General features: G+C 44.1%; 1 protein-coding gene across 1 annotated transcript in view; it reads left to right on the plus strand.

The window, feature by feature from the left end:
• The first annotated feature begins 2,767 nt into the window (after window positions 1-2,767).
• The window catches only part of PHYH (phytanoyl-CoA 2-hydroxylase), a 32,508-nt gene continuing 14,164 nt past the window's right edge, over window positions 2,768-21,111 (plus strand). The window contains exons 1-5 of the mRNA XM_053256331.1: window positions 2,768-2,963; window positions 12,920-12,975; window positions 14,247-14,357; window positions 17,375-17,543; window positions 19,264-19,345. Of these exons, the coding sequence (XP_053112306.1) occupies window positions 2,856-2,963; window positions 12,920-12,975; window positions 14,247-14,357; window positions 17,375-17,543; window positions 19,264-19,345 (526 nt within the window). The 5' untranslated portion in view covers window positions 2,768-2,855. The remainder of the gene's footprint in view (window positions 2,964-12,919; window positions 12,976-14,246; window positions 14,358-17,374; window positions 17,544-19,263; window positions 19,346-21,111) is intronic.

Consider the following 21,111-nt stretch of genomic DNA (forward strand, 5'->3'; position numbering starts at 1 on the left):
ATGCCAGCATAACGTAGTGGTTAGAGTGTTGGACTAGGACCGGAAAGACTAGTGTTGGACTAGGACCGTTCAAATCCCCATTCAACCATGAAACTCACTGGGTGACTCTGGGCCAGTCCATAACCTCTCAGCCTAACCAACCTCACAGGGTTGTTGTGAGGATAAAAATAACCATGTACACCAGTCTGAGCTCCTTGGAGAAAGAGTGAGATATAAATGCAAAAAATAAAAATAAATAAATGATCTCATCTCAAGCAAGTCTAGCACCAGTAACCAAGACAGCTATACCCCCAACTAACAGGATCTCCATGGATTAAGCTTAAATTTGCCCCCATCCTTCCTATATAATAAAGCCCTAGCGTGTGCGCCCGTGTCTCTGGTGTCTGCGCCCGTGTCTCCCTCGGCCGTTCTGGGCATGCGTGGTGCACATGCGCAGAAGAGCCGAGGGAGAAACGGCCGCAGGCACCAGGCGGCCATGTTGGCCGGATGGCCAGCCTGGCCACGGGAAGGCTGGAAGCAGCGGCCACGGGACCGGACGGACTGCAGGGAGGGCAGAGGCAGCAGCGGTGGGACCGGCCCTGCCGCGGGGAAAGCTGAGGCAGCGGTGGTGGGTCTGGCCCGGCCGCGGGGAGGGGAGAAACGGCGGCTGCGGGTCCGGCCTGACCGCAGGAAAGGGAAAGGCGATGGCGGCGGGATCGGACCGGCCGCAGGGAGGGGAACGGCGGCAGCGGCGGGACCGGCCCGGCTGCAGGAAAGGGAGAGGTGGTGGCGGCAGGTCCGGCACAGCCCTAGGAAAGGAAGAGACGGCGGCGACGGGACCGGACCCAACCCAGAAGGGAGAGAAACGGTGGTGGCAGGACCGGCCCGTCCAGGGGAAGGGGAGACAGGACAGGGGCAGGACCAGCCCGGATGAAGGAAAACCAGCGACGGTGGTGGCGGGGGGCCCTGGCCCGGCCGGGGAGACCGGTGGCGGCGCGGAGGCCGGCGGCGAAGGGCCGGGCCCGGCCTGGCCGCAGAGGCCGGCGGCGCGGAGGCTGGCAGCAAAGGGGCCGGCCCGGCCGCAGAGGCCGGCGGAGGCTGGCGGCGAAGGGCCTGGCCCGGCCACAGAGGCCGGCGGCGGCCCGGCCGGAGACTGGGGCAGGAGGACAGAGACAGCGGCGGGCCCGGCCCGGCCGCGGAGGCAACAGGCGGCGGCAGCCGGCCTGGCCCGGAAAGGGGAGGCCGGCGGTGGCGGGGGCCCAGGCCCAGCCGGTGAGGCGGTGACGGCCCTGGATACTGGGGTGGAAGGTGCGGGTGGCGGGGGGGGAAAGATGACCGGCCCTAAAGAGGCCGGACGCAGAGACTGGCCGGGCAAGTCCTTGCAGTGGAAAAAGGAAAGCGGCTTAGTCCAGCGCCCAGGCCCGAAATGACAGTCCGACGAGGGAGCAAAGCAGGGACTATGCGGGGAGCAATAACAGTCTACTAGTGCCCATTAATTTAACGGGCTCAAAGTTACTAGTCCATCATAAAATTACTTTTGAAAACAATTAAAGTTCTATAGATAAATCAATGTTATGAATCCCCATGAAGCGGATGGGGTGTGTGAGAGAGTAAAGTGACTTGCTTGCTAAGGTCACTTGCTGAGTCAGTGGGTGAGGTGAGATTTGAACAGGGGCCTCCCAGCAGCTTGTCTGAGGTAGGTTTACTTGGAAATAAATTCCTCTCTATATAAGGGGTAGAGTTTGCATAACATTTGCAGCATTTGCCACTACACAACACCAACTTTCATGTTCCGGTTGTCAAGGAAAATGTGAGAAACAACAGTTTTTGGTAGGGAGTGCATATTGGTTGTACTGTGTGAGCTTATGAATGTTTACTCTGAAGTAATTCCTTCTGACTCCAAGAGGATTTACTTTAAAGCAAACATGTAAACAATTGCTTCTAAACTTGTAAACATGCAAACAATTACTGTTACTAATACTTAAGTATTACTGTTTTGAGTTGCATCCGATTATCTTCAAGAAACAAATCTACAAAATGAACAATTACACATATTTAATGCCGTAGTTGTTAGATTGCAGAGTTGGTTGGTCTACAGCTTGCTGGAAGTTTTGAAATCCTATGGATGTTTTCAATGAAGTCTTAGGGTTGTTGTTTTTAAGTTGTTGTTGACCACTCTGGGGTCTCAGGATTAAGGGCGAAACAGAAATATATAAAGAAATGCCAGGCATTCTGTTGCTGTAGCACTTTCCTGCACTGAGTAGGGTGTCTTATTCAGTGGGGACATCCAAGGTCCCTCTTCCAATTCAAAAATGCTGATTCATGGGTGATTCTAATCATCATGCCTGATTCCATTGTTTATACATAGGAGGTTCTCAGTGTATGGGCGAATTGCTTTTAAGTGTTCTTGGTTTAAAAAAAATAATCTGCACTTCTTATTGTTAATGACATCTGTGTTGTTAATGACATATGCAGATGTTGTCCTGATAGAATGGGCTGCAGCTCGAAATGGGTTGGACTTTTCTTCGTATAACTTTCGACAATAAATCTGCTTGGCACTCGATTATTTGACTGGCTTGTTGGTGTTCTTTGCCCCGGGGACTCCACCTCTTTTTTTGCTGCAGAAACAGCACACCCGACAGCCCCTTTAGACTTCAGACCATCTTGCAATCTAATCTGATCCTGAAGTTGAACTACCGTACACAAGGGCAGCCCAAGCAAGAGGGCCCGCCTATTTTCCCGCCTGTGGGCGGTGGAGCCTGGGTGGGCGGAGCCTGAGAGGGCCCGCCAATCAGCGGAGCGAGAAAACCGGGTTGTGTCTCCGTCAAGTGCTCTGCTTTTCCGTCTGCAAGTGACTGACTTCTTCTGAAAGCGTCATGGAGGACGAGCGTGGAAAGGAGGCGAGTGCTCCTGTTCGGCTGGGGATTTTACTTCGGCACCTCTTTCCTCCTGGGCCAGCGAGTCCGGCTGGCGCTGTCACTCTCGTATCCTTTGGAGGGGTGGGGCAGGAGTTGAGGGATCAAACGGGGGGAAGCGGTAAGAAAAACATGCCTGGCATTATTTCGTGCTTCGGCCGTTCAAGTAAGAACCTCTGCCGAGATCTACGCGCAGCAGTTCTTCTCGGCCTCCTGCGGAGTCCTACGCGCGGTTATTTTGTGGCTAGGTTACCTCCACGAATCCACAAGGATCAGGAAAACGACCCAGTCTACTTTTGGGTCTTTAAACACAGGTGTTGCTTTTTATGGCATGCAAATATGTCTTTCTTTCTCACTAGTGTCTGCAGAGCAAGCTCCTATTAAACGTCCAGGAGTTACCTACTGACTTTCTCTCTTTCGTGCAGTTGTACAGGAACCTTGCTAGGAGAAAGAGGAAAAGGCAAAAGACACCATAACTTGTCCAACACTACTCACGTGGATAGATCCTGGCTGGGATGGAATTTAAATCTGTTTTCCATAGGTTGGGATCCATCATCTCTGTCCCTATACTGATTACAGGAGATAGCTAGCTTCTATATAATGTTGCCATTAAGTTTGTTTATCAGTGTGCCTGTTATATAGTGTTTAAGCCAGAATTTTATTTTGTGGTACATGATTGTGTAAAACAGTCCTTAAGTATAATTTGAATTACCTTGTGCCTAAATAAGATTGGGTAAAATATTTGTCTGATTAGAGGTTTGTACCAATTTTCACCACTGAAAATAGAATGAAACATTGAAACACTTTTTTAACATGGTGGCAATTGGCTCTGAGTATATTTAGACAAGATCTATGTATAGCACCAAGCATTTGTGCTATGGAAAAATAACAATGATATATAGGCCAACCCTATATTTAATAGTTGTTTTGGCATTATCATTGTTTGAGGGAAACATTGAAGCAAGAGAGTTCTCTACTCATAGCCTAGCCACTGTGAGTGAGTTGTACTTGCCAACCCTGCAGTATTTTTCCTTTTACCTTTGTACCTATTACCCTTACATAAGAGTATGTTGATTACCTCATCATTGTTATTTTAGAGGAGCATAGTAAAGGTAAAGTGTGCCATCAAGTCGATTTTGACTCCTGGTGGTTTTCTTTGGTAGCAAGGGCATAGCAAGGTTGTAGTGGGCCCAGAGACAATATTTTAAAATGCTCCCCGCTCACTGAAGCTCAGCTCATGAAGTAAAGACATCTTAAATGAGGCTGAATAGTGATAACAAACAAAAAGCATATATATATATATATATATATATATATATATATATATATATAATATGCCACAATAGAACAGCATACTAAATTATTTTTAAAAGGTTTTGTAAACAACACTCACATCAATTGGAGGATTAATACAACTGAAGGAAGCCCAGGCGGGTGCATGGCTGGGGGAGTAAGTCATGTGACTTGCCTCTGGGGGGCCCCAAGGCAGTGGGCCCCCAGACAATTGTCTCCTCCTACCCTATTATAGTTATGCCCCTGTTTGGTAGAATACAGGAGGGGTTTACCATTGCCTTCTCCTGTGCAGTATGAGATGATGCCTTTCAGCATCCTTCCTATATCACTGCTGCCTGATATCGTACCAGTGGGGATTTGAACTAGCAACCTTCTGCTTGTTAGTCAAGCATTTCCCTGCTGCGCCACTTAAGGTGACTAGGAAAATAGTAAGCTGCCTTAAACCAAGTCAGCCCATTGCTCCATCTAGCTCAGTATTGTCTACACTGACTGGCAGTTGCTCTCAAGGTTTCAGGCAGGAATCTTTCCCAACCCTATTACCAGAGATTGAAACTGTAATTTGAGGGGAGATTGTGGTCCCTTTTCTTAAAAATTTGAGTTACTATTCTGGTCAGTGGCAGATTAACAGAGAGCCAGAGTAGGCCTACAGAGGCAACATTTGAGGAACGGCAAATTTTGCCGCTTCTTAACTTTTGCTGCCCCCTCTGTGGGGGCAGCTGTGGGGAGGGTGGGGAGGAGATGGGGACAGTCCCCCCTGTTAAAAACGCCACTGAGCAGTGGGATGGGGGCGGTGGAAACTACAGCTTCAGCTGCTGGGAGGGCAAGGGGACGATTCCTCCGTTTACCTTCCTGTGTGATGGGCTGCCTGTGTGATGGGATGGGGCGATGGGGTCAGCAAGAGCACTTTCCAGCTCCCCTCCTTCTTAAACAATGCCGCTGCATGGTGGGATGGGGTGATGAAGGTGGCAAGAAAGCTCTTTCCCAAACTACTGAATGGCCCCTTCTGCAGGCAGCCCATTTGGGGCCTTTCTCCCAGCAGCTGCAGCAGCAGCCTCCGCAACCCCCATTCCAACACAGATCTCTTGAAACCTGGTGCTCATTGACTATGTGGAAGTAGAAGGAAAAGAGACAGATGAAATATCAGCAAGCGGTGGCTCAGAGGCATTTTTTAAAAGGTAAAAGGAGAAAAACTTTCCCCTCACCATCCCCAGATAAGGGTGGCAAAAAGCTTAATCCGCCCCTGATTCTAGGATTCCACCTTTCAGGAATGTGCCCTGCTAGGTTAATATATTTGAATAATTTGACCAGGATTGGTTTCCACCATTCAACATTGCATTTAAATACCTTCCCAGTTATTAAATACAGTCCCTAGTGTCCTCAAAGGATTTTTGTCCCTGTGCTAGTGGTTTTGTGGAAGATATCCCTCATTACCTCTCTCACTGCACCATCTCCTCAGCAGCTTGTTTAAGATTTCTACCCTCACTTTTGGAGGGGAAAGACTTTTGATCTGGTCAACAGAAGACAGTCTTCCTAATGATCTCTCATGATAATGTGACTTTGCTGAGGGTGGCAGGCTTTGCTTGGGCAGCTGCCAAGGGCAGAGTAAACTTTTGAAGTGATCTTGAGGCTACTGAGTAAGAGTTTTTCTTTTAATTCTTTAATTTTTTTAAAAAAACACTATATATGTATACTGTTTTGCTCGCCTTTTAAAGTACAGATTTGAGTTTACGGTGAGTCTTCAAACCTTTTTTCTTTTTTTCTGTGTGTATGCATTGTACCTTCTGCTTTGTTCATGACCTGTGGATGGAACAGTAAGAGCACTTATTTTTACTACTGCTGCTGTTCTTCTCCCCCACCCCCACCTTTGGAGGATACATTGAAAACTAGTTTCCAAACCTGTAGCCAGTTAGAAGGAACTCAGGTGAGCCTTCGCTTGCTGATATTTCATCTGTCTCTTTTCCTTCTACTTCCACATAGTCAATGAGCACCAGGTTTCAAGAGATCTGTGTTGGTATAGTAGAAACAAACTATAGTGAGTATAGTTGGTATAGTGAGCCAGTGTGGTGTAGCGGTTAGAGTGCTGTACTAGGACCACGGAGACCCGCTTTCAAATCCCCATTCAGCCATGATACTTGCTGGGTGACTCTGGGCCCGTCTCGGCCTAACTTACTTCACAGGGTTGTTGTGAGGAGAAACTTAAGTATGTAGTACAGCACTCTGGGCTCCTTGGAGGAAGAGCAGGATATAAAAAATGTCCCCTTACAGGTTCTGTAATTACCATTGCCAGGGCTAAATTCGAGTTGGGGGTCAGACCCCATATATGATAAAACCAAGGCTATTGAGCATATTCAAAGCAAACATTTTTATTCATAAGCAGTCTTGAATCTTGGCACTCCCCCCACCCCCATCCAAAAAAAAAAAGGAAAACTGTTGAAAGTCTGCTGTATTATAGAGGGAGGGCCTGATCACACGTAAGGTATGTACTTAAAAATGTGAAGAGCAGCTGCCATATTTGCACATGTGTATTGTCCAGGTGCACTTGTAAGAGAACTACACAGTACCTTGAGTATATATTCTTGGCAAAATTGGATTTGCTTCTGCATAATATATGGAATGGTCCTCCAGACACATGTTCTGTTTTAGTTTTTAAATTGTATTGATATTATTAAAGACAAAATGAGTTCAGTATTTACAGTATATCATGGACATGACATTCTCAGAAGCAGAAGTTACCAAACTTGCAAACTTTATGGAAAACATGTTCAACACCACAGGCATGTCAAGTTATTTAAATACTATTTTCCATTCCATAACCTTAGAATGGAACCCCAATTGCCAGAACAATTACATTTTCTTGGTGAGTTTGGTCTGTTTCATACGAATACTTCATTAATTAAGCTATCGATTCTAACTTAATGCAGTGCTCCATTATCAAGGAATATGTTCTGATTTCCATTTGGATGCAGTTAGAATCTTTGCTGATTTCTTTTTCTATGCAAACTGCTTTGATGATATTATTTATTGGTTGGCAAGCATACCACCACTGTGGTAGCATAATCCACCACTGACAGAAAATGTATGAAATAGCAACACTCCAGACTTGAACTCATTATGAAGATAAATAATTCCAATTTAACCCTTCATCATATTTTTCTCTAGTCTGATTGTATGTGGTGATCACAATACAAAGAGCAGAAGTCTCAATGGGTAGACTCAGAGGCGTAACGATAGGGGGGGCACGTGCCCCGGGCACCACCCGCTAGGGGGTGCCAAAAAGTACCCCTGAAGATCCCCTGCCGTTTTCGGGGAAAAACTTTTTTTTTTGAGAAAAAAAAAATTTTGTGAGTGCACTGCAGCGGTCCCCCCTCCCCCTCCCCTTCCCCCGGTCCCGGCGCCAGCTCCGGCACTGGGCGCTGCCGCCGCATTTGCCGTTAGTGCCTGCCTGCTTTGCAAATTGCAGCTTCGTCGGCAAGGCAACTCTCTTTCTCTCACACTCGACACTCCGAGTCCGAGAGTCGCTGACGGCAGTCGCGCATGCGTGTTGGGAGGACACGCCGCGCATGCGTGTCTGGCTGGGAGGACACGCCGCCTGCACGGCTGCACCACGTGCACTTGCCGTGCGGTGCGTCAGGCAGGGCTGGACAAGCAGAGAGAGGCTGAGGCTCGCTGCTGCTGCCGCCTGCTCGCTTGACGCTGCTGCCTTCCTCCGGGCCGGGCTTGACCGGAGAAGATCGCCAGAGGCTCCGGCCGGGACTGTGCGGAGGAGCAAACAAGGACTGGCTCGCGTTCGCCAGGACCCTCCCCGGGGCATTGCTGCTGCAGATTGCTCTGTGGGCGCTGCTGGGCTGCCTGCCTGGAGGTAAGCCGCTCTCCCTTCGCCACCGCCGGGGTCCGGGCGCTCCGCCAAGGATGGGTGCGTGCAGCCCGGCTCGGGGGCGGAGGGCTCTGGGGGAAGCTGCTCGGGGAGGCGGTGCAGGGGGGCTCGGAGGCACCTTGGGGGGGGGTGGGATGAGTGACCTCCGAATGCGCTCGACACTGGCAGAGGCAGCCTTGGGGTCTGCGGCTGGGAGGGGTCGTAGCTGCAGGCGCGGGGGACTCCTGCTTTGCATCCAGAAGGGCCCCAGGGTCAAACGCGCCCCCCCCCCCACGCGTCTTTGGTTGCAGACCCCGGAGAGCCTCTGCCAGCCTGGGAGAGGCAGGGCTGGACCAAGGGTCTGACTCTGGCCCATGGCAGCTTAAAATGCTCCACGGGTGGCTCCCTCCTCAAGGGAGGCTCCCAGCTGGATTCCAAACGGGGCTGTGTGGGGTCAAGGTTGTGAATCTGTGGCCCCCATAAACCACCCGCAAGCTTTGGGGCATCTTGGAGAGGGAGTCCTGCTGGATTAGATCCCATCCCCCCACACACACCTCCACACTGTCTCATTGAAAGGCTTACATTCTAGTAAATATGGATAGGATCGGGCTGTTAGCCTGCAATCCTATGCGCATTTACTTGGAAGTAAGCCCCATTGAACTGCGACTTACTTCCGAGTAGCCACGTATAGAATTGGCCTGCAGAAACGGTAAATCTTTCCTTGCTGTCTTTCCCAGTTTCCCCTTCCCCCTGCAATGTTCCTTCTCCGGCTTTCTAGCATTTCATATTAATGCTGAGAATGTTTTGGAAACTATTCTGTCCTTCCCCAAGAATGGTATATCTGAATTGCCCCCACCCACTCAACAGTCCTGAATCAGGTCTTCCTTACACTCCCCAAAAAGCAACCTGTTGCCACTATGAACTTTTATATAGCAACCAAACTAATCGGTTTTCTTCCAAATATTTGAGCGTGTTCCTTTTTTACCATTACAAAGGTGAGAGGAGGGGGCAATGGAAATGACATACCAAATGAAATGCATTTAAGTAAAAGCAAAATAACATTGGAGGCAGCTGGTAAGTGCTTGTTGTAGGACTATGCTATTAAAACTCAAAGCATATGAGTACATGCTGATCTAGAAAAACACAATTATGCTGTTCTATATTAAGTCCTCTTCTGAATTGGTTACCAAAGGCAGACTTTGGATAGATCATCAGAAGAATATAGGCAGAGGGCAAAGTCTTAAAAAAAATTACTCCACTTTTTTGTAGAAGCAAACCAAGAAGGCTTATAAAAATAAGGTACAGTATACAGAATCCTAAAAACACACACACCTAAACAGAAACAAAGCAAAACATAATGCCCACACATACAAAGTCATAAACAAAAAGCTAAAGGACCATTGGCTCAGAAAGCAACTTTTTCTAACAAAATCAGCCTCCAAAAACTAATCAGAGAAGCCATGTTTTAATTTTTAATTTAATTTAAAATAGCAACGATGTCTTGAAATAAGATAATACCATTGCACTTTTCCCAATTATGGGCTTCATCCAAATTAGAGCTTTCAGTGGAGCTACATCTCTTTCAGGCCTTGTCTTGGAACACCATCTACAAACACGTTGATTCACCAGGATTGGCATTTGGACCTCTGCCACATAAAAATCTAAAGGGTGGTGTTGTCAGATTTGTGAATCAGGCTTATTCATAATTTATATTTCATCCCTTATTTGTTATAAATGTAACTTTGCTAATCACAATTGTATGTTTTATTTATTTGATGTAATTGCAAATAACATAAATGTACCAATTAGTTCCTGGGACAAACTGGTTAGAAAGGAACGTAATTAGTACAATTAGTAAATGTTTTAATAGAGTTCTGAATTGTTAACAAACATGGCTGCAAGGGGGGAAATGACTCTACCAAGTTTACTGATTTCCCTTTTTGTATTATCTTTTTCTGGGCCAACAAACAAAACAAACAAATAACCACTTAAAACCATCAGTGTAAACAATATAAAAACAGATTTACAAGTTTAACACATTTAAGAAGAATTTAAAAATCTAGGAAGGTCAGACTGAACAAATATTATGGTAAAATAAAAGTTTTCTGAAAGGTGCGTGTCAGATGTATGGGGGGGGCAAGTGCTTGCCCTGGGCGCCGTTTTCCCTAGTTACGCCTCTGGATAGACTCATTGTGACTGTTGCCTCTGCCCACTTAGCAGCTGTTGCATCCCCAATATATCTGTACATGCTATACAAACTTTATTGAGTTTATTTACATAATAGATTTGTTACAGGCAATTTTTCAATCCAGGTAGGAACATAGGAAGTTGCTATCTACTGAGTCAGACCATTGGTCTATTTAGCTCAGTATTGTCTTCACAGACTGGCGGCAGCTTCTCCAAGGTTGCAAGTGGGAATCTCTCTCAGCCTTATCTTGGAGAAGCCAGGGAGGGAACTTGAAACCATCTGCTCTTCCCAGAGCAGCTCCATCCCCTGAGGAAATATCTTACAGTGCTTACACATCAAGTCTCCCATTCATATGCAACCAGGGTGGACCCTGCTTAGCTAAGGGCACATGCTTGCTACCACAAGACCAGCTCTCTTTCCTAAAGAATACCTGAGAATTCTGTATAACACCCCAGAACACCAGGCAAAGTATTAAATATTTATTCTCCCACAAATATTGGAACTTGGGTGTTCCATAGAATACAGGTGAAACTCGGAAAATTAGAATATCGTGAAAAAGTCCATTAATTTCAGTAATGCAAATTAAAAGGTGAAACTGATATATGAGACAGATGCATTACATGCAAAGCGAGATGTCAAGCCTTAATTTGTTATAATTGTGATGATCATGGCGTACAGCTCATGAAAACCCCAAATCCACAATCCCAGAAAATTAGAATATTACATGGAACCAAGAAGACAAGGATTGAAGAATAGAACAATATCGGACCTCCGAAAAGTATACAGTGTACTGTGCTTGATTGGCCAGCAAACTCGCCTGACCTGACCCCATAGAGAATCTATGGGGCATTGCCAAGAAAAGGATGAGAGACATGAGACCAAACAATGCAGAATTGCTGAAGGCCGCTAATGAAGCATCCTGGTCTTCCATAATACCTCATCAGTGCCACAGGCTGATAGCATCCATGCCACGCTGCATTGAGGCAGTAATTGCTGCAAAAGGGGCCCAAACCAAGTACTGAATACATATGCATGCTTATACTTTTCAGAGGTCCGATATTGTTCTATTCTTCAATCCTTGTCTTCTTGGTTCCATGTAATATTCTAATTTTCTGAGATTGTGGATTTGGGGTTTTCATGAGCTGTACGCCATGATCATCACAATTATAACAAGTTAAGGCTTGACTTATCTCGCTTTGCATGTAATGCGTCTGTCTCATATCTACCTTTTAATTTGCATTACTGAAATTAATGGACTTTTTCACGATATTCTAATTTTCCGAGTTTCACCTGTATCTGGCATTGAGTCAGCAATGGGTAGAACAATAGGCATCTTAGAAGCAAAGTGCAAACACCAGGTATTCTATATACCTGTGACTTCTTTATATTGTATGCACACCAGAGTCAAAGCTGTGTTTGTGTTGTTAATAATGTTTTGTCAGTCTAAGTGCCTTTCGGGTACTTGCAGAATATCTGAAGTGTACATTCATAGAGTAACAAATAATATTATGATTAACTGTGTTGCATGTCTGATGACTCCTGCTTAGGTGGTTTGTTATTCATAAAAACACTGCAAGACATGCGTTAGTGTTTGCATCAGTTATATTACAAATAAATTGTTTTATTAATACCAATCATATTGAATTACATATTCCTAAGAATAACATACAGTGGTTAGTAAAAACATCTAATACTTTTTCATGTTTTCCCACATTTCCTAACTTTACCTACAGATCTATAGAATCCCGCAGACTTGCATACAATGCCTAGATTAATAATGTAATGTAATTTTTGCTTGAAACTTTGCCTGACATCATTTGTCAAGGAGTAGAATTCCAGGTATTCTGTAGAATACCTGATTGTGTTGTACTTTCTGTGAGCCCTCAGAATGTGTTTCCAGAGTGGTGGTCCTTCTGAACTGCTTTTCTCTGCCCCAGATATATAAAGTATATAAAAGACAAATGGAGCACTTTGTGTCAGGGCATGTAGGTTTTTTTAATCTTGCAGAATATTTCCTGAGCTTCTCCAATTATTTAGGAATGCAATTATGGTATGACTGAGGTGATTACAGAACATTAATTTCCAGCACATCACAAAGTTACCTTATTCTGTTATCTTGGGGGCACAGATTTGAAATTCGTTATTGTATTGAGCAATTAGAAAGTGCATTTCAGGCATGCTAGGGCACATCTTATGTTAAATTTTAACTGCGTGCACAATACCTGGGAGTCAAAAAATGGGGAGACTTGGGTTGGGATCCTTGCTCCAAGCTTGTTAACCTTGAGCAAGTTAATGTGTCTCAGGTCAACCTACTTTTGCAGGATTGCTGTTGGGATAAAATAGGTGAGTGGGGGAGGTACTACTTCTCCTCCTCTTCTCTGGATAGTGTTCATTTTTTAAGTTGAGCAGAAACAGTTGAGTACCAGCCCTTGTAGTTCTGTGCTTTGTTAGTTTCCTCTTGTAGTTCCATGTTTTTAGGCAAAGAGCTGGTACAAAGATTTCAACAACAGCTTTAAGATAACTATGGGAAATAATTTAATCTCCTGTTTTATATGTACCTTTCTTTCCTCCTATATGAAGACAGGTTTTGGTGATCCTAGATCTGCTCTGAGTATATTTTTCCACACACACATACGCATATTCTGATCAAAACTATATATTTTTATTTTATTTCCTTAATTTATTCTAAAGACATCATTTCCTACTTCAGCCCAAGTTGCATCCATGAACTATCCAAAACAGTTCCGGTAAGAGATATTCTAACCAACTTTTTTTTTCTTGTATAAAAATAAAGATAAAATGTGTTAATGCTTTTTATGGCTATGGCAAGAAACTGCTTTATTTTGTTTAGCAGTCCAAACTTATATTTGGTAAACCTTGGGTAACGTTTGGTGAGTTAACTACTAAAGTGTTGGCTTGTCTGAATCTTGTGGATTTTTGCAATTCTACAATGTCAGGGGTATGTGTGGGTTTGTATAACATTGTAGAAAATAGGTTCATCATCATTTATTATTATTATTATTATTATTATTAGCTTTTCAGCAAACAAGTTCTCAGACTGGTTTTCATACAAATGTCAAGTTTTAGGAAGTTGCCCATTGTCCCAACAAGTTCTAAATAAAAGCTTTCTCAAATCCTCCCATCTCTTATACTTCTGTATACCATTTATATTAAAGTAAAGATAGAGTACATGGTATAAATAAATACCTTAAATATCTTATTTTGTGGTGGTGATGATTATGCTATTAGTTTTACATAGTTATAAATCAGGTTTTCTTTCACAAGATGCCCAAACTGCCATACAATAAAGCATTACAAAATACACACCCATTTAATATTGTGTAAATAGTGTTTTTTGAACACTTCAGAATAATGTTGTGTATTTGTAGATTTCTAGAAATGTTCTCAAGAAGTGAACAGTGAATGAAATGCTTATCTGAGATATTTGTTCCTATGCATTAATTTTTGGAAACAAATACCTTCATGCTACCTAGACTTAAAACTTTCTATCTTCAAGAAACCCTTCCCAATTTGATTTATATTCAAAGAAAAATCAATATATTTTGTACTGCCTGTGTGGCAGAAGTTCTAGGGCATGTTATGTGCATTGTAAGGTCACACACAGAACACTCCAGTCTCCATCATTGACTTCTATGAACTGGGAACATATTCAACACTCTCTTGTGGTTGTGCAGTGAAGGGAGAGATCAGTAATATTTTGGGGGGGAAGTTGTCTGCCATTTTTTGATTGTTGAATCAAGAAGTCCTGGGGTTTCCTAGAACACAATTTGATACCTGTTGCCCAAGAACTGGACACAAATAATTCATTATGTTAGTATGATAATATCAGCAGGCTTATGGAAGACTGTTGAATAAAAGCACTATTATTGATCTGCCTATGATTATCTTTATCAGTGTCAATATTTCGTCAGCATTTTCAATCTATGCAGAAATAATTAAGTTGCTGTTTTGTGCCTTTTCCCTACCAGTACTTGTGTAACTTTTTATATCTCCGCAGTTACACCTTGGATAATAACCTTCTAAGTCCAGAGCAAAGGCATTTCTATGATGAGAATGGTTATCTTGTCATAAAAAATCTGGTCCCCAATGAGGACATAGAATGTTTCAGGTAAAGTACAATTGTGTGGCCTAATTGTATACAGGGAATGAGACTGAAATCGTGTGCTAATCAAGACTTCAGAGTTGCAGTAGTCCCCATCCATTCCCAAGTGCTCCATAGCAAATCTGGTTCCAAACTCCCCCTGGGTTTTTGAGAACAGTTCAACATTTGGAATCAGAGGCTGTTAATAAAAAAAACCAAGAGTCTCTCAGTCTATATATAGAGATCTTTGGATTTTAGCTATTGGCCATAATAAAGTGGAGAATATTTCATTTTATTTATCACACATCTATACTGTCTGATATATGCATCTCTAGGCAGTGTACAAAGTTAGAAAACACAACAAATATAAAAACAGTTAAAATGCACAAAACAAAAACACTCTCAAGATAAAAACACTAATGTGTTTTTTACTTTAAAAAAACCCTTTAATTAAAAGCCTGAGAAAACAGGTATGTCTTGAGGGTCTTCCTAAAAGCAAACTGAGAAGGACATGCTCTTATTTCAACAGGGAGCATGTTCCAAAGCCCCAGTGCAGCACAGAGAAGGCCCATTCCCGAGTTGGCACAAAATGGACTACTGCAATGCACTTTCTGTGGGGCTGCCTTTGTACGTTGTCCAGAAACAGAATATGGCAGTCAGGTTGGTCTCTGGGTCATCTCAGAGAGACCATATTACTCCTGTGTTAAAAGAGCTACACAGGCTGCCAATAAGTTTCCGGGCAAAATACAAGGCAGGGGCAGAGCCACCATTGAGCGAACGGGTTCACAGAACCCGGGCTGCCAGCAATTGGGCCGCGAGTGTGTCTGGGGCAGACAGGCCCTCCCCGCATCTGAAATCAGATGCGGGGGGTGTTATTTTATTATTTGTTTATTATTATTACATTTTATATCCCGCTCTTCCTCCAAGGAGCCCAGAGCGGTGTACTACATACTTAGGTTTCTCCTCACAACAACCCTTTGAAGTAAGTTAGGCCGAGACGGGCCCAGAGTCACCCAGCTAGTATCATGGCTGAATGGAGATTTGAACTCAGGTCTCCCCAATCCTAGTCCAGCACTCTAGCCACTACACCACGCTGGCTCCTTTTAGTCCCAGAAGGGCCCCGCGGCCCCGTTTGGATCCGAAATCAGCCTGCGCTGTGTTGGCAGTACGGTCGGAGTGACTTTTCCTGCCTTAAAGGCAGGGAGAGTTGCTCCTGGTCTCGCTACCAATGCAGTGGGGCCAATCGATCTCCCTCCCAAATGGGGCAGCATGAAATTGCTCTAGCCTATGCTGCCCAACGCAGTGCGGGCCAGTCTCCCTCCCAAACAGGGCCGCATGGTCCCATTTGGGAGGGAGACCATGACCCCACGTCTGATGTTAGACGTGGGGGCCTGGCTAGCCAAACCCTTGTGTCTGATGATAGACGTGGGGGGTGGGGTGGCCAGGGGGCCGAGGTGGCGACTGCACATAGGCCGCTTTCAGCCTCCCTACACTGGTGGTAGAAGGTGCTGGTAATTACCTATAAAGCCCTAAACTGCTTAGGCCCTGGGTATTTAAGAGAATGCCGTCTTTGCTATGAGCCCCATTGCCCACTGAGATCATCTGGAGAGATTCGTCTGTGGTTGCCACTGACCCATTGGGTGGCTGCTTGGCAAGGGGCCTTCTCAGTTGCTGCCCCTGGGCTTTGGAATATGCTCCCTGTTGAAATAAGAGCCTCCCCATCTTTGGCAACTTTAAAAAAGGCACTGAAGACACTTTTGCTCACCAAGTTTTTAATTAGATTAATAGCTTTAATAGTTTTTAATGTTGGGTTTTAAATAATTTTAATATTTTAATCATTTTTAATTTTGTTTAATTTGTATTGTTTTTGTTGTACACTGCCCAGAGTTGCAGGTTTTGGGTGGTATATAAATATGTTAAATAAATAAATGAGCCGCAGCAACTGAAACGAGACCTTTCCTGATTTATTTATTTATTTTATTGTGGAATTTCTATACTGCCTTTAATTAAAACAATCTCAAGGCAGTTCACACAAGTTAAAACCAGACTATAAAAATGGATGCAAAAGCTGGACTTTGAAGAAGCAAGATAGAAAAAGTATTGAAGCTTTTGAAGTTTGGTGCTGGAGAAAACTTTTGAGGACAGCCAGGATCATTGACCAGGCTTACACTATCATACTTTGGATACATTATGTGAAGACCCAGCTCCCTTGATAAGTCCATAATGCTGGGAAAAGTTGAAGGAAAGAGAAGAATAGGGCGACCAGCAGCAAAGTGGATAGACTTGATTATGACCGCAATGAATGTCCCTCTGAGAGACCTTAAAGGCCAAGTTGAAGACAGATCATCCTGGAGAGCATCTATCTATGTGGTTGCTAAGAGTCAATACCAACTTGATCAATCAATCAATAAAATTACACAATTTAAATATGATCTTAATAGGTGACACAGTTAATGACATAAGAACCCTGGACCCAAGTCATTGAGAGATTTATAGGTAATAACCAGCACTTTGTATTTCGCTGGGAAACATATTGGCAGCCAGTGCAACTCTTTCAAAATCAGTGTTGTTATGGTCTCTTCGGGTTGTCCCAGAGACTAGTCTGGCAGCTGCATTCTGTACCAATTGTCATTTCCAGACCACATACAAAGGCAGCCCCACGTAGAGTGCATTACAGTAGTCAAGCCTAGAGGTTACCAGCATATGCACCACTATTTTAAAATCATTAACCTCCAGAAATGGATGTGGCTGACTTCTCAGCTGAAGTTTATAAAAAGTGCTCCTGGCCACTGCCTCAACTTGAGAAACCAGAGAGAGTTTGGGATCCAGGAGCACTCCCAAGTTATGAACCTGATATTTCGGTGGGACTGTAACTCCATCCAGAACAGGCAGTTCTGAACTATCTCTCGGGTCCCGACCCCCCACAATCAGTATCTTCATCTTATTTGAATTAGACTTCAGGTTATATTTTTTTAAGTGCAACAGAATTGTTGCACTTTAAAAGTGTAGCAAAACAGTTCACCAACTAATTTTTTCTTCTTCAGAGATGAGTTCACAAAGATCTGCAAAAACGAAATAAAGGTTCCTGGACTGACGATTATGAGAGATGTGACAATTGCCAAGTCAGAGTTTATTCCAGATCAGAAAGCCGTTTCAAAAATACAGGATTTTCAGGAAGATAAAGAGCTCTTCAGATATTGCACCTTGCCTCAGGTAAAAAGAAAGGGGGGGGGGATTGGCCACAAATGTCCATGTTTTGTATAAGGTCCTGAATGACATTAAACTAAAATAATTTTGGGGATATCTGTAGTGTGTGTGTGTCCCATTATCTATATATATATATTTCTCCTAGGTGTGCCTGGGGAAAATGTGTCCCGGCAGCCCAGCTGATTGGCTGGCACACCCAGGAGGAGGAGAATTGGCCTGCCCACTGGTGATGGCCGCAGACTCTAGCGAGCGAGAGGGGCACGCGCGGGGGGGAGAGACAGAGCGAGCGAGAGGGGCGCGCGCGGGGGGGAGAGACAGAGCGAGCGAGAGGGGCGCGCACGGGGGGGAGAGACAGAGCGAGCGAGAGAGCTGTGGGAGGACCAGCCAAACAAATTCTCCCAATTTACCCCCAGAAGGAAGTGAACTGCCGCACAGATGCTCTGTGCGGGTTCAGCTAGTAAGAGTATGATCTCATGTACAACAAAGGCCTGTTTTATATGTGTGTCTTCAGTAATCTAGTTTTCACGTAGCAAAACTGCAATGACATTGAGGGCCAAGCTAGACCTGCTGCCAGAGAAAGTGAACAGGACAATAAAATTCAGCCATCCCTGGTCCTTGGGAAGGACTCGATGTCTGGATAAAACAAACCAGTCAGTAACACCTGTCTGACTGTGTAAACAAGAATAATAATAATAATAATAATAATTGCAATTTTTTACGTTTAAATTAACATAGCGTGATTGTACCTTTTCTAGTGATGACAGAGAAGTAGGGATAGTGGGCTCCAGGTTTAATTTCACACTTAAGTGAGAATTGGGGAACATAACCATTGTCTTGTGTATTTGTCATTCATTTAAATGGATTATGTGTATGACAGCATTCCAGGTGACCGTGACTGTAGTGCTGTTGCAACAGATTTATAGGACTGGGAAAGGAAAACTTGTTACTTTTCAACACTGATACATTAACCAGATTCATCCTGTTGATTCTTGCTATTTTCATAATCTTACCTGCTACCATCATCCTGTTGATTCATCCTCTTGATTCTTGCTATTTTCATAATCTCACCTACTATCAGAGCCCCTGGTGGCGCAGTGGTAAAACTGCGCCCTGTAACCAGAAAGTTACAAGTTCGATCCTGACCAGGGGCTCAAGGTTGACTCAGCCTTCCATCCTTCCGAGGTCGGTAAAATGAGTGCCCAGAATGTTGGGGGCAATATGCTACATCATTGTAAACCGCTTAGAGAGCTCCGGCTATAAAGCAGTATATAAATGTAATTGCTATTGCTATTGCTATTGCTATTGCTATTGCTATTGCTATTGCTATTGCTATTGCTATTGCTATTGCTACTATCGAGAGGAGAGCTGGTCTTGTGGTGACATGTCCCCATAGCTAAGCAGGGTCTGCCCTGGTTGCAAATGAATGGGAGACTTGATGAGTGAGCACCGCAAGATATTCCCCTCAGGGGATGAAGCCGCTCTGGGAAGAGCAGAAGGTTTCAAGTTCCCTCCCTGGCTTCTCCAAGATTGGGCTAAGACAGATTCCTGCCTGCAACCTTGGAGAAGCCGCTGCCAGTCTGTGAAGACAATACGGAGCTAGATAGACCAATGGTCTGACTCAGTATATGGCAGTTTCCTATGTTCCCATGTACCTACTTGATGTGGTGATTTTAGTTGCTTTTGCAAGATTATTTATATATCTCATGAGATATTTTCTACACCTTAGGTAGTAAAATACGTTGAATGTTTCACAGGACCAGATATTATGGCTATGCACACCATGTTGATAAATAAACCTCCAGATCCTGGTAAGAAATTGTAGAGCAAATGAGAAATATTCTGTGTAGGCAGACAGGCATTGTTGTGTTTGTGTGTGTTTGATCTCCACCGCCCCCGGTTGAAAGTTCACTTTTGGTCTACTTGCAATGTCACTATGATAAGTCTAAATGAAAACATATAGCACTGGTTCACTCTGCTATGCTTCTGGATCAAATGCTACCAGTTACAGTATTGGTACCCTCTAATAATTGGCTTAGCTCTTACTATAAAGATAGGAGTTGGCCATTTTGGTGTATTGCCAGAGGTACTGGTACCATTGCCCCTTCTCAGCGTGCATTTGGTTCAAAGTGTACACAGCATGCTCTGGTTGCAGTACAGGTGAAACTCTGAAAATTAGAATATTGTGAAAAAGTCCATTAATTTCAGTAATGCAAATTAAAAGGTGAAACTGATATATGAGACAGACGCAATTCATGCAAAGCGAGATAAGTCAAGCCTTAATTTGTTATAATTGTGATGATCATGGCGTACAGCTCATGAAAACCCCAAATCCACAATCCCAGAAAATTAGAATATTACATGGAACCAAGAAGAGAAGAATAGAACAATATCGGACCTCCGAAAAGTATACAGTGTACTGTGCTTGATTGGCCAGCAAACTCGCCTGACCTGACCCCATAGAGAATCTATGGGGTATTGCCAAGAGAAGGATGAGAGACATGAGACCAAACAATGCAGAAGAGCTGAAGGCCACTAATGAAGCATCCTGGTCTTCCATAACACCTCATCAGTGCCACAGGCTGATAGCATCCATGCCACGCTGCATTGAGGCAGTAATTGCTGCAAAAGGGGCCCAAACCAAGTACTGAATACATATGCATGCTTATACTTTTCGGAGGTCCGATATTGTTCTATTCTACAATCCTTGTCTTCTTGGTTCCATGTAATATTCTAATTTTCTGGGATTGTGGATTTGGGGTTTTCATGAGCTGTACGCCATGATCATCACAATTATAACAAATTAAGGCTTGACTTATCTCGCTTTGCATGTAATGCGTCTGTCTCATATATCAGTTTCACCTTTTAATTTGCATTACTGAAATTAATGGACTTTTTCACAATATTCTAATTTTCCGAGTTTCACCTGTACGTGCATGCCCAGAGCCAAGATATAGCAAGTCATGCATTCCCCTCTGCATTTGGGGAAAGGGTGGGTGGGTGGGATGGGGGGAATGTACTCTTGAGGCCAGGGAAGCTAGGATAAGAAGATGGAAGAAAATGAGTTGTGAAGGGGAACTAGTTTGGGAAGGCAATATTTAGGGATGTGAAATCTCAGGACTCTTTGCCAGTCTCCCTCTCATCCAGGTTACTGCTACAGCTGCTAAGGTACTCAGAGTCAGAGCCAGGTGAAGTTCTTCCACTACTCCCTCTCTTTGCTTCCCTGCAGATTCTGGCTTTTGGATAGCACATGAAAAGGTGATAAAGTGAGCAAGGAGCAGAACAGGGTTGGGGTGCAGAATTGTAGATTGATGTCTGAAGCGCCACAGTTGTCCCTATCCCCTGCAGTTGACTCCTGGGCGGATGTTGGGTGATCTTCATAAAGATTACTCAACACATTAACAAAAGCTAGCAATCAGGACTCACTCTCCCTTTCTAAACTCTTATCACACATCTAGTCTTTTGGAAAAGTGTGAAATAAATTTCTATTATACACCATCAGACTTAAGGAATCTCCCTTATATGAAATATGAGGCATTTTTTGGAAGGGCAGTATAGAAATTGGTTGGATGGATGG

This window comes from Hemicordylus capensis, chromosome 5 (assembly GCF_027244095.1).
Source record: "Hemicordylus capensis ecotype Gifberg chromosome 5, rHemCap1.1.pri, whole genome shotgun sequence".
Classification (NCBI taxonomy): Eukaryota; Metazoa; Chordata; class Lepidosauria; order Squamata; family Cordylidae; genus Hemicordylus; species Hemicordylus capensis.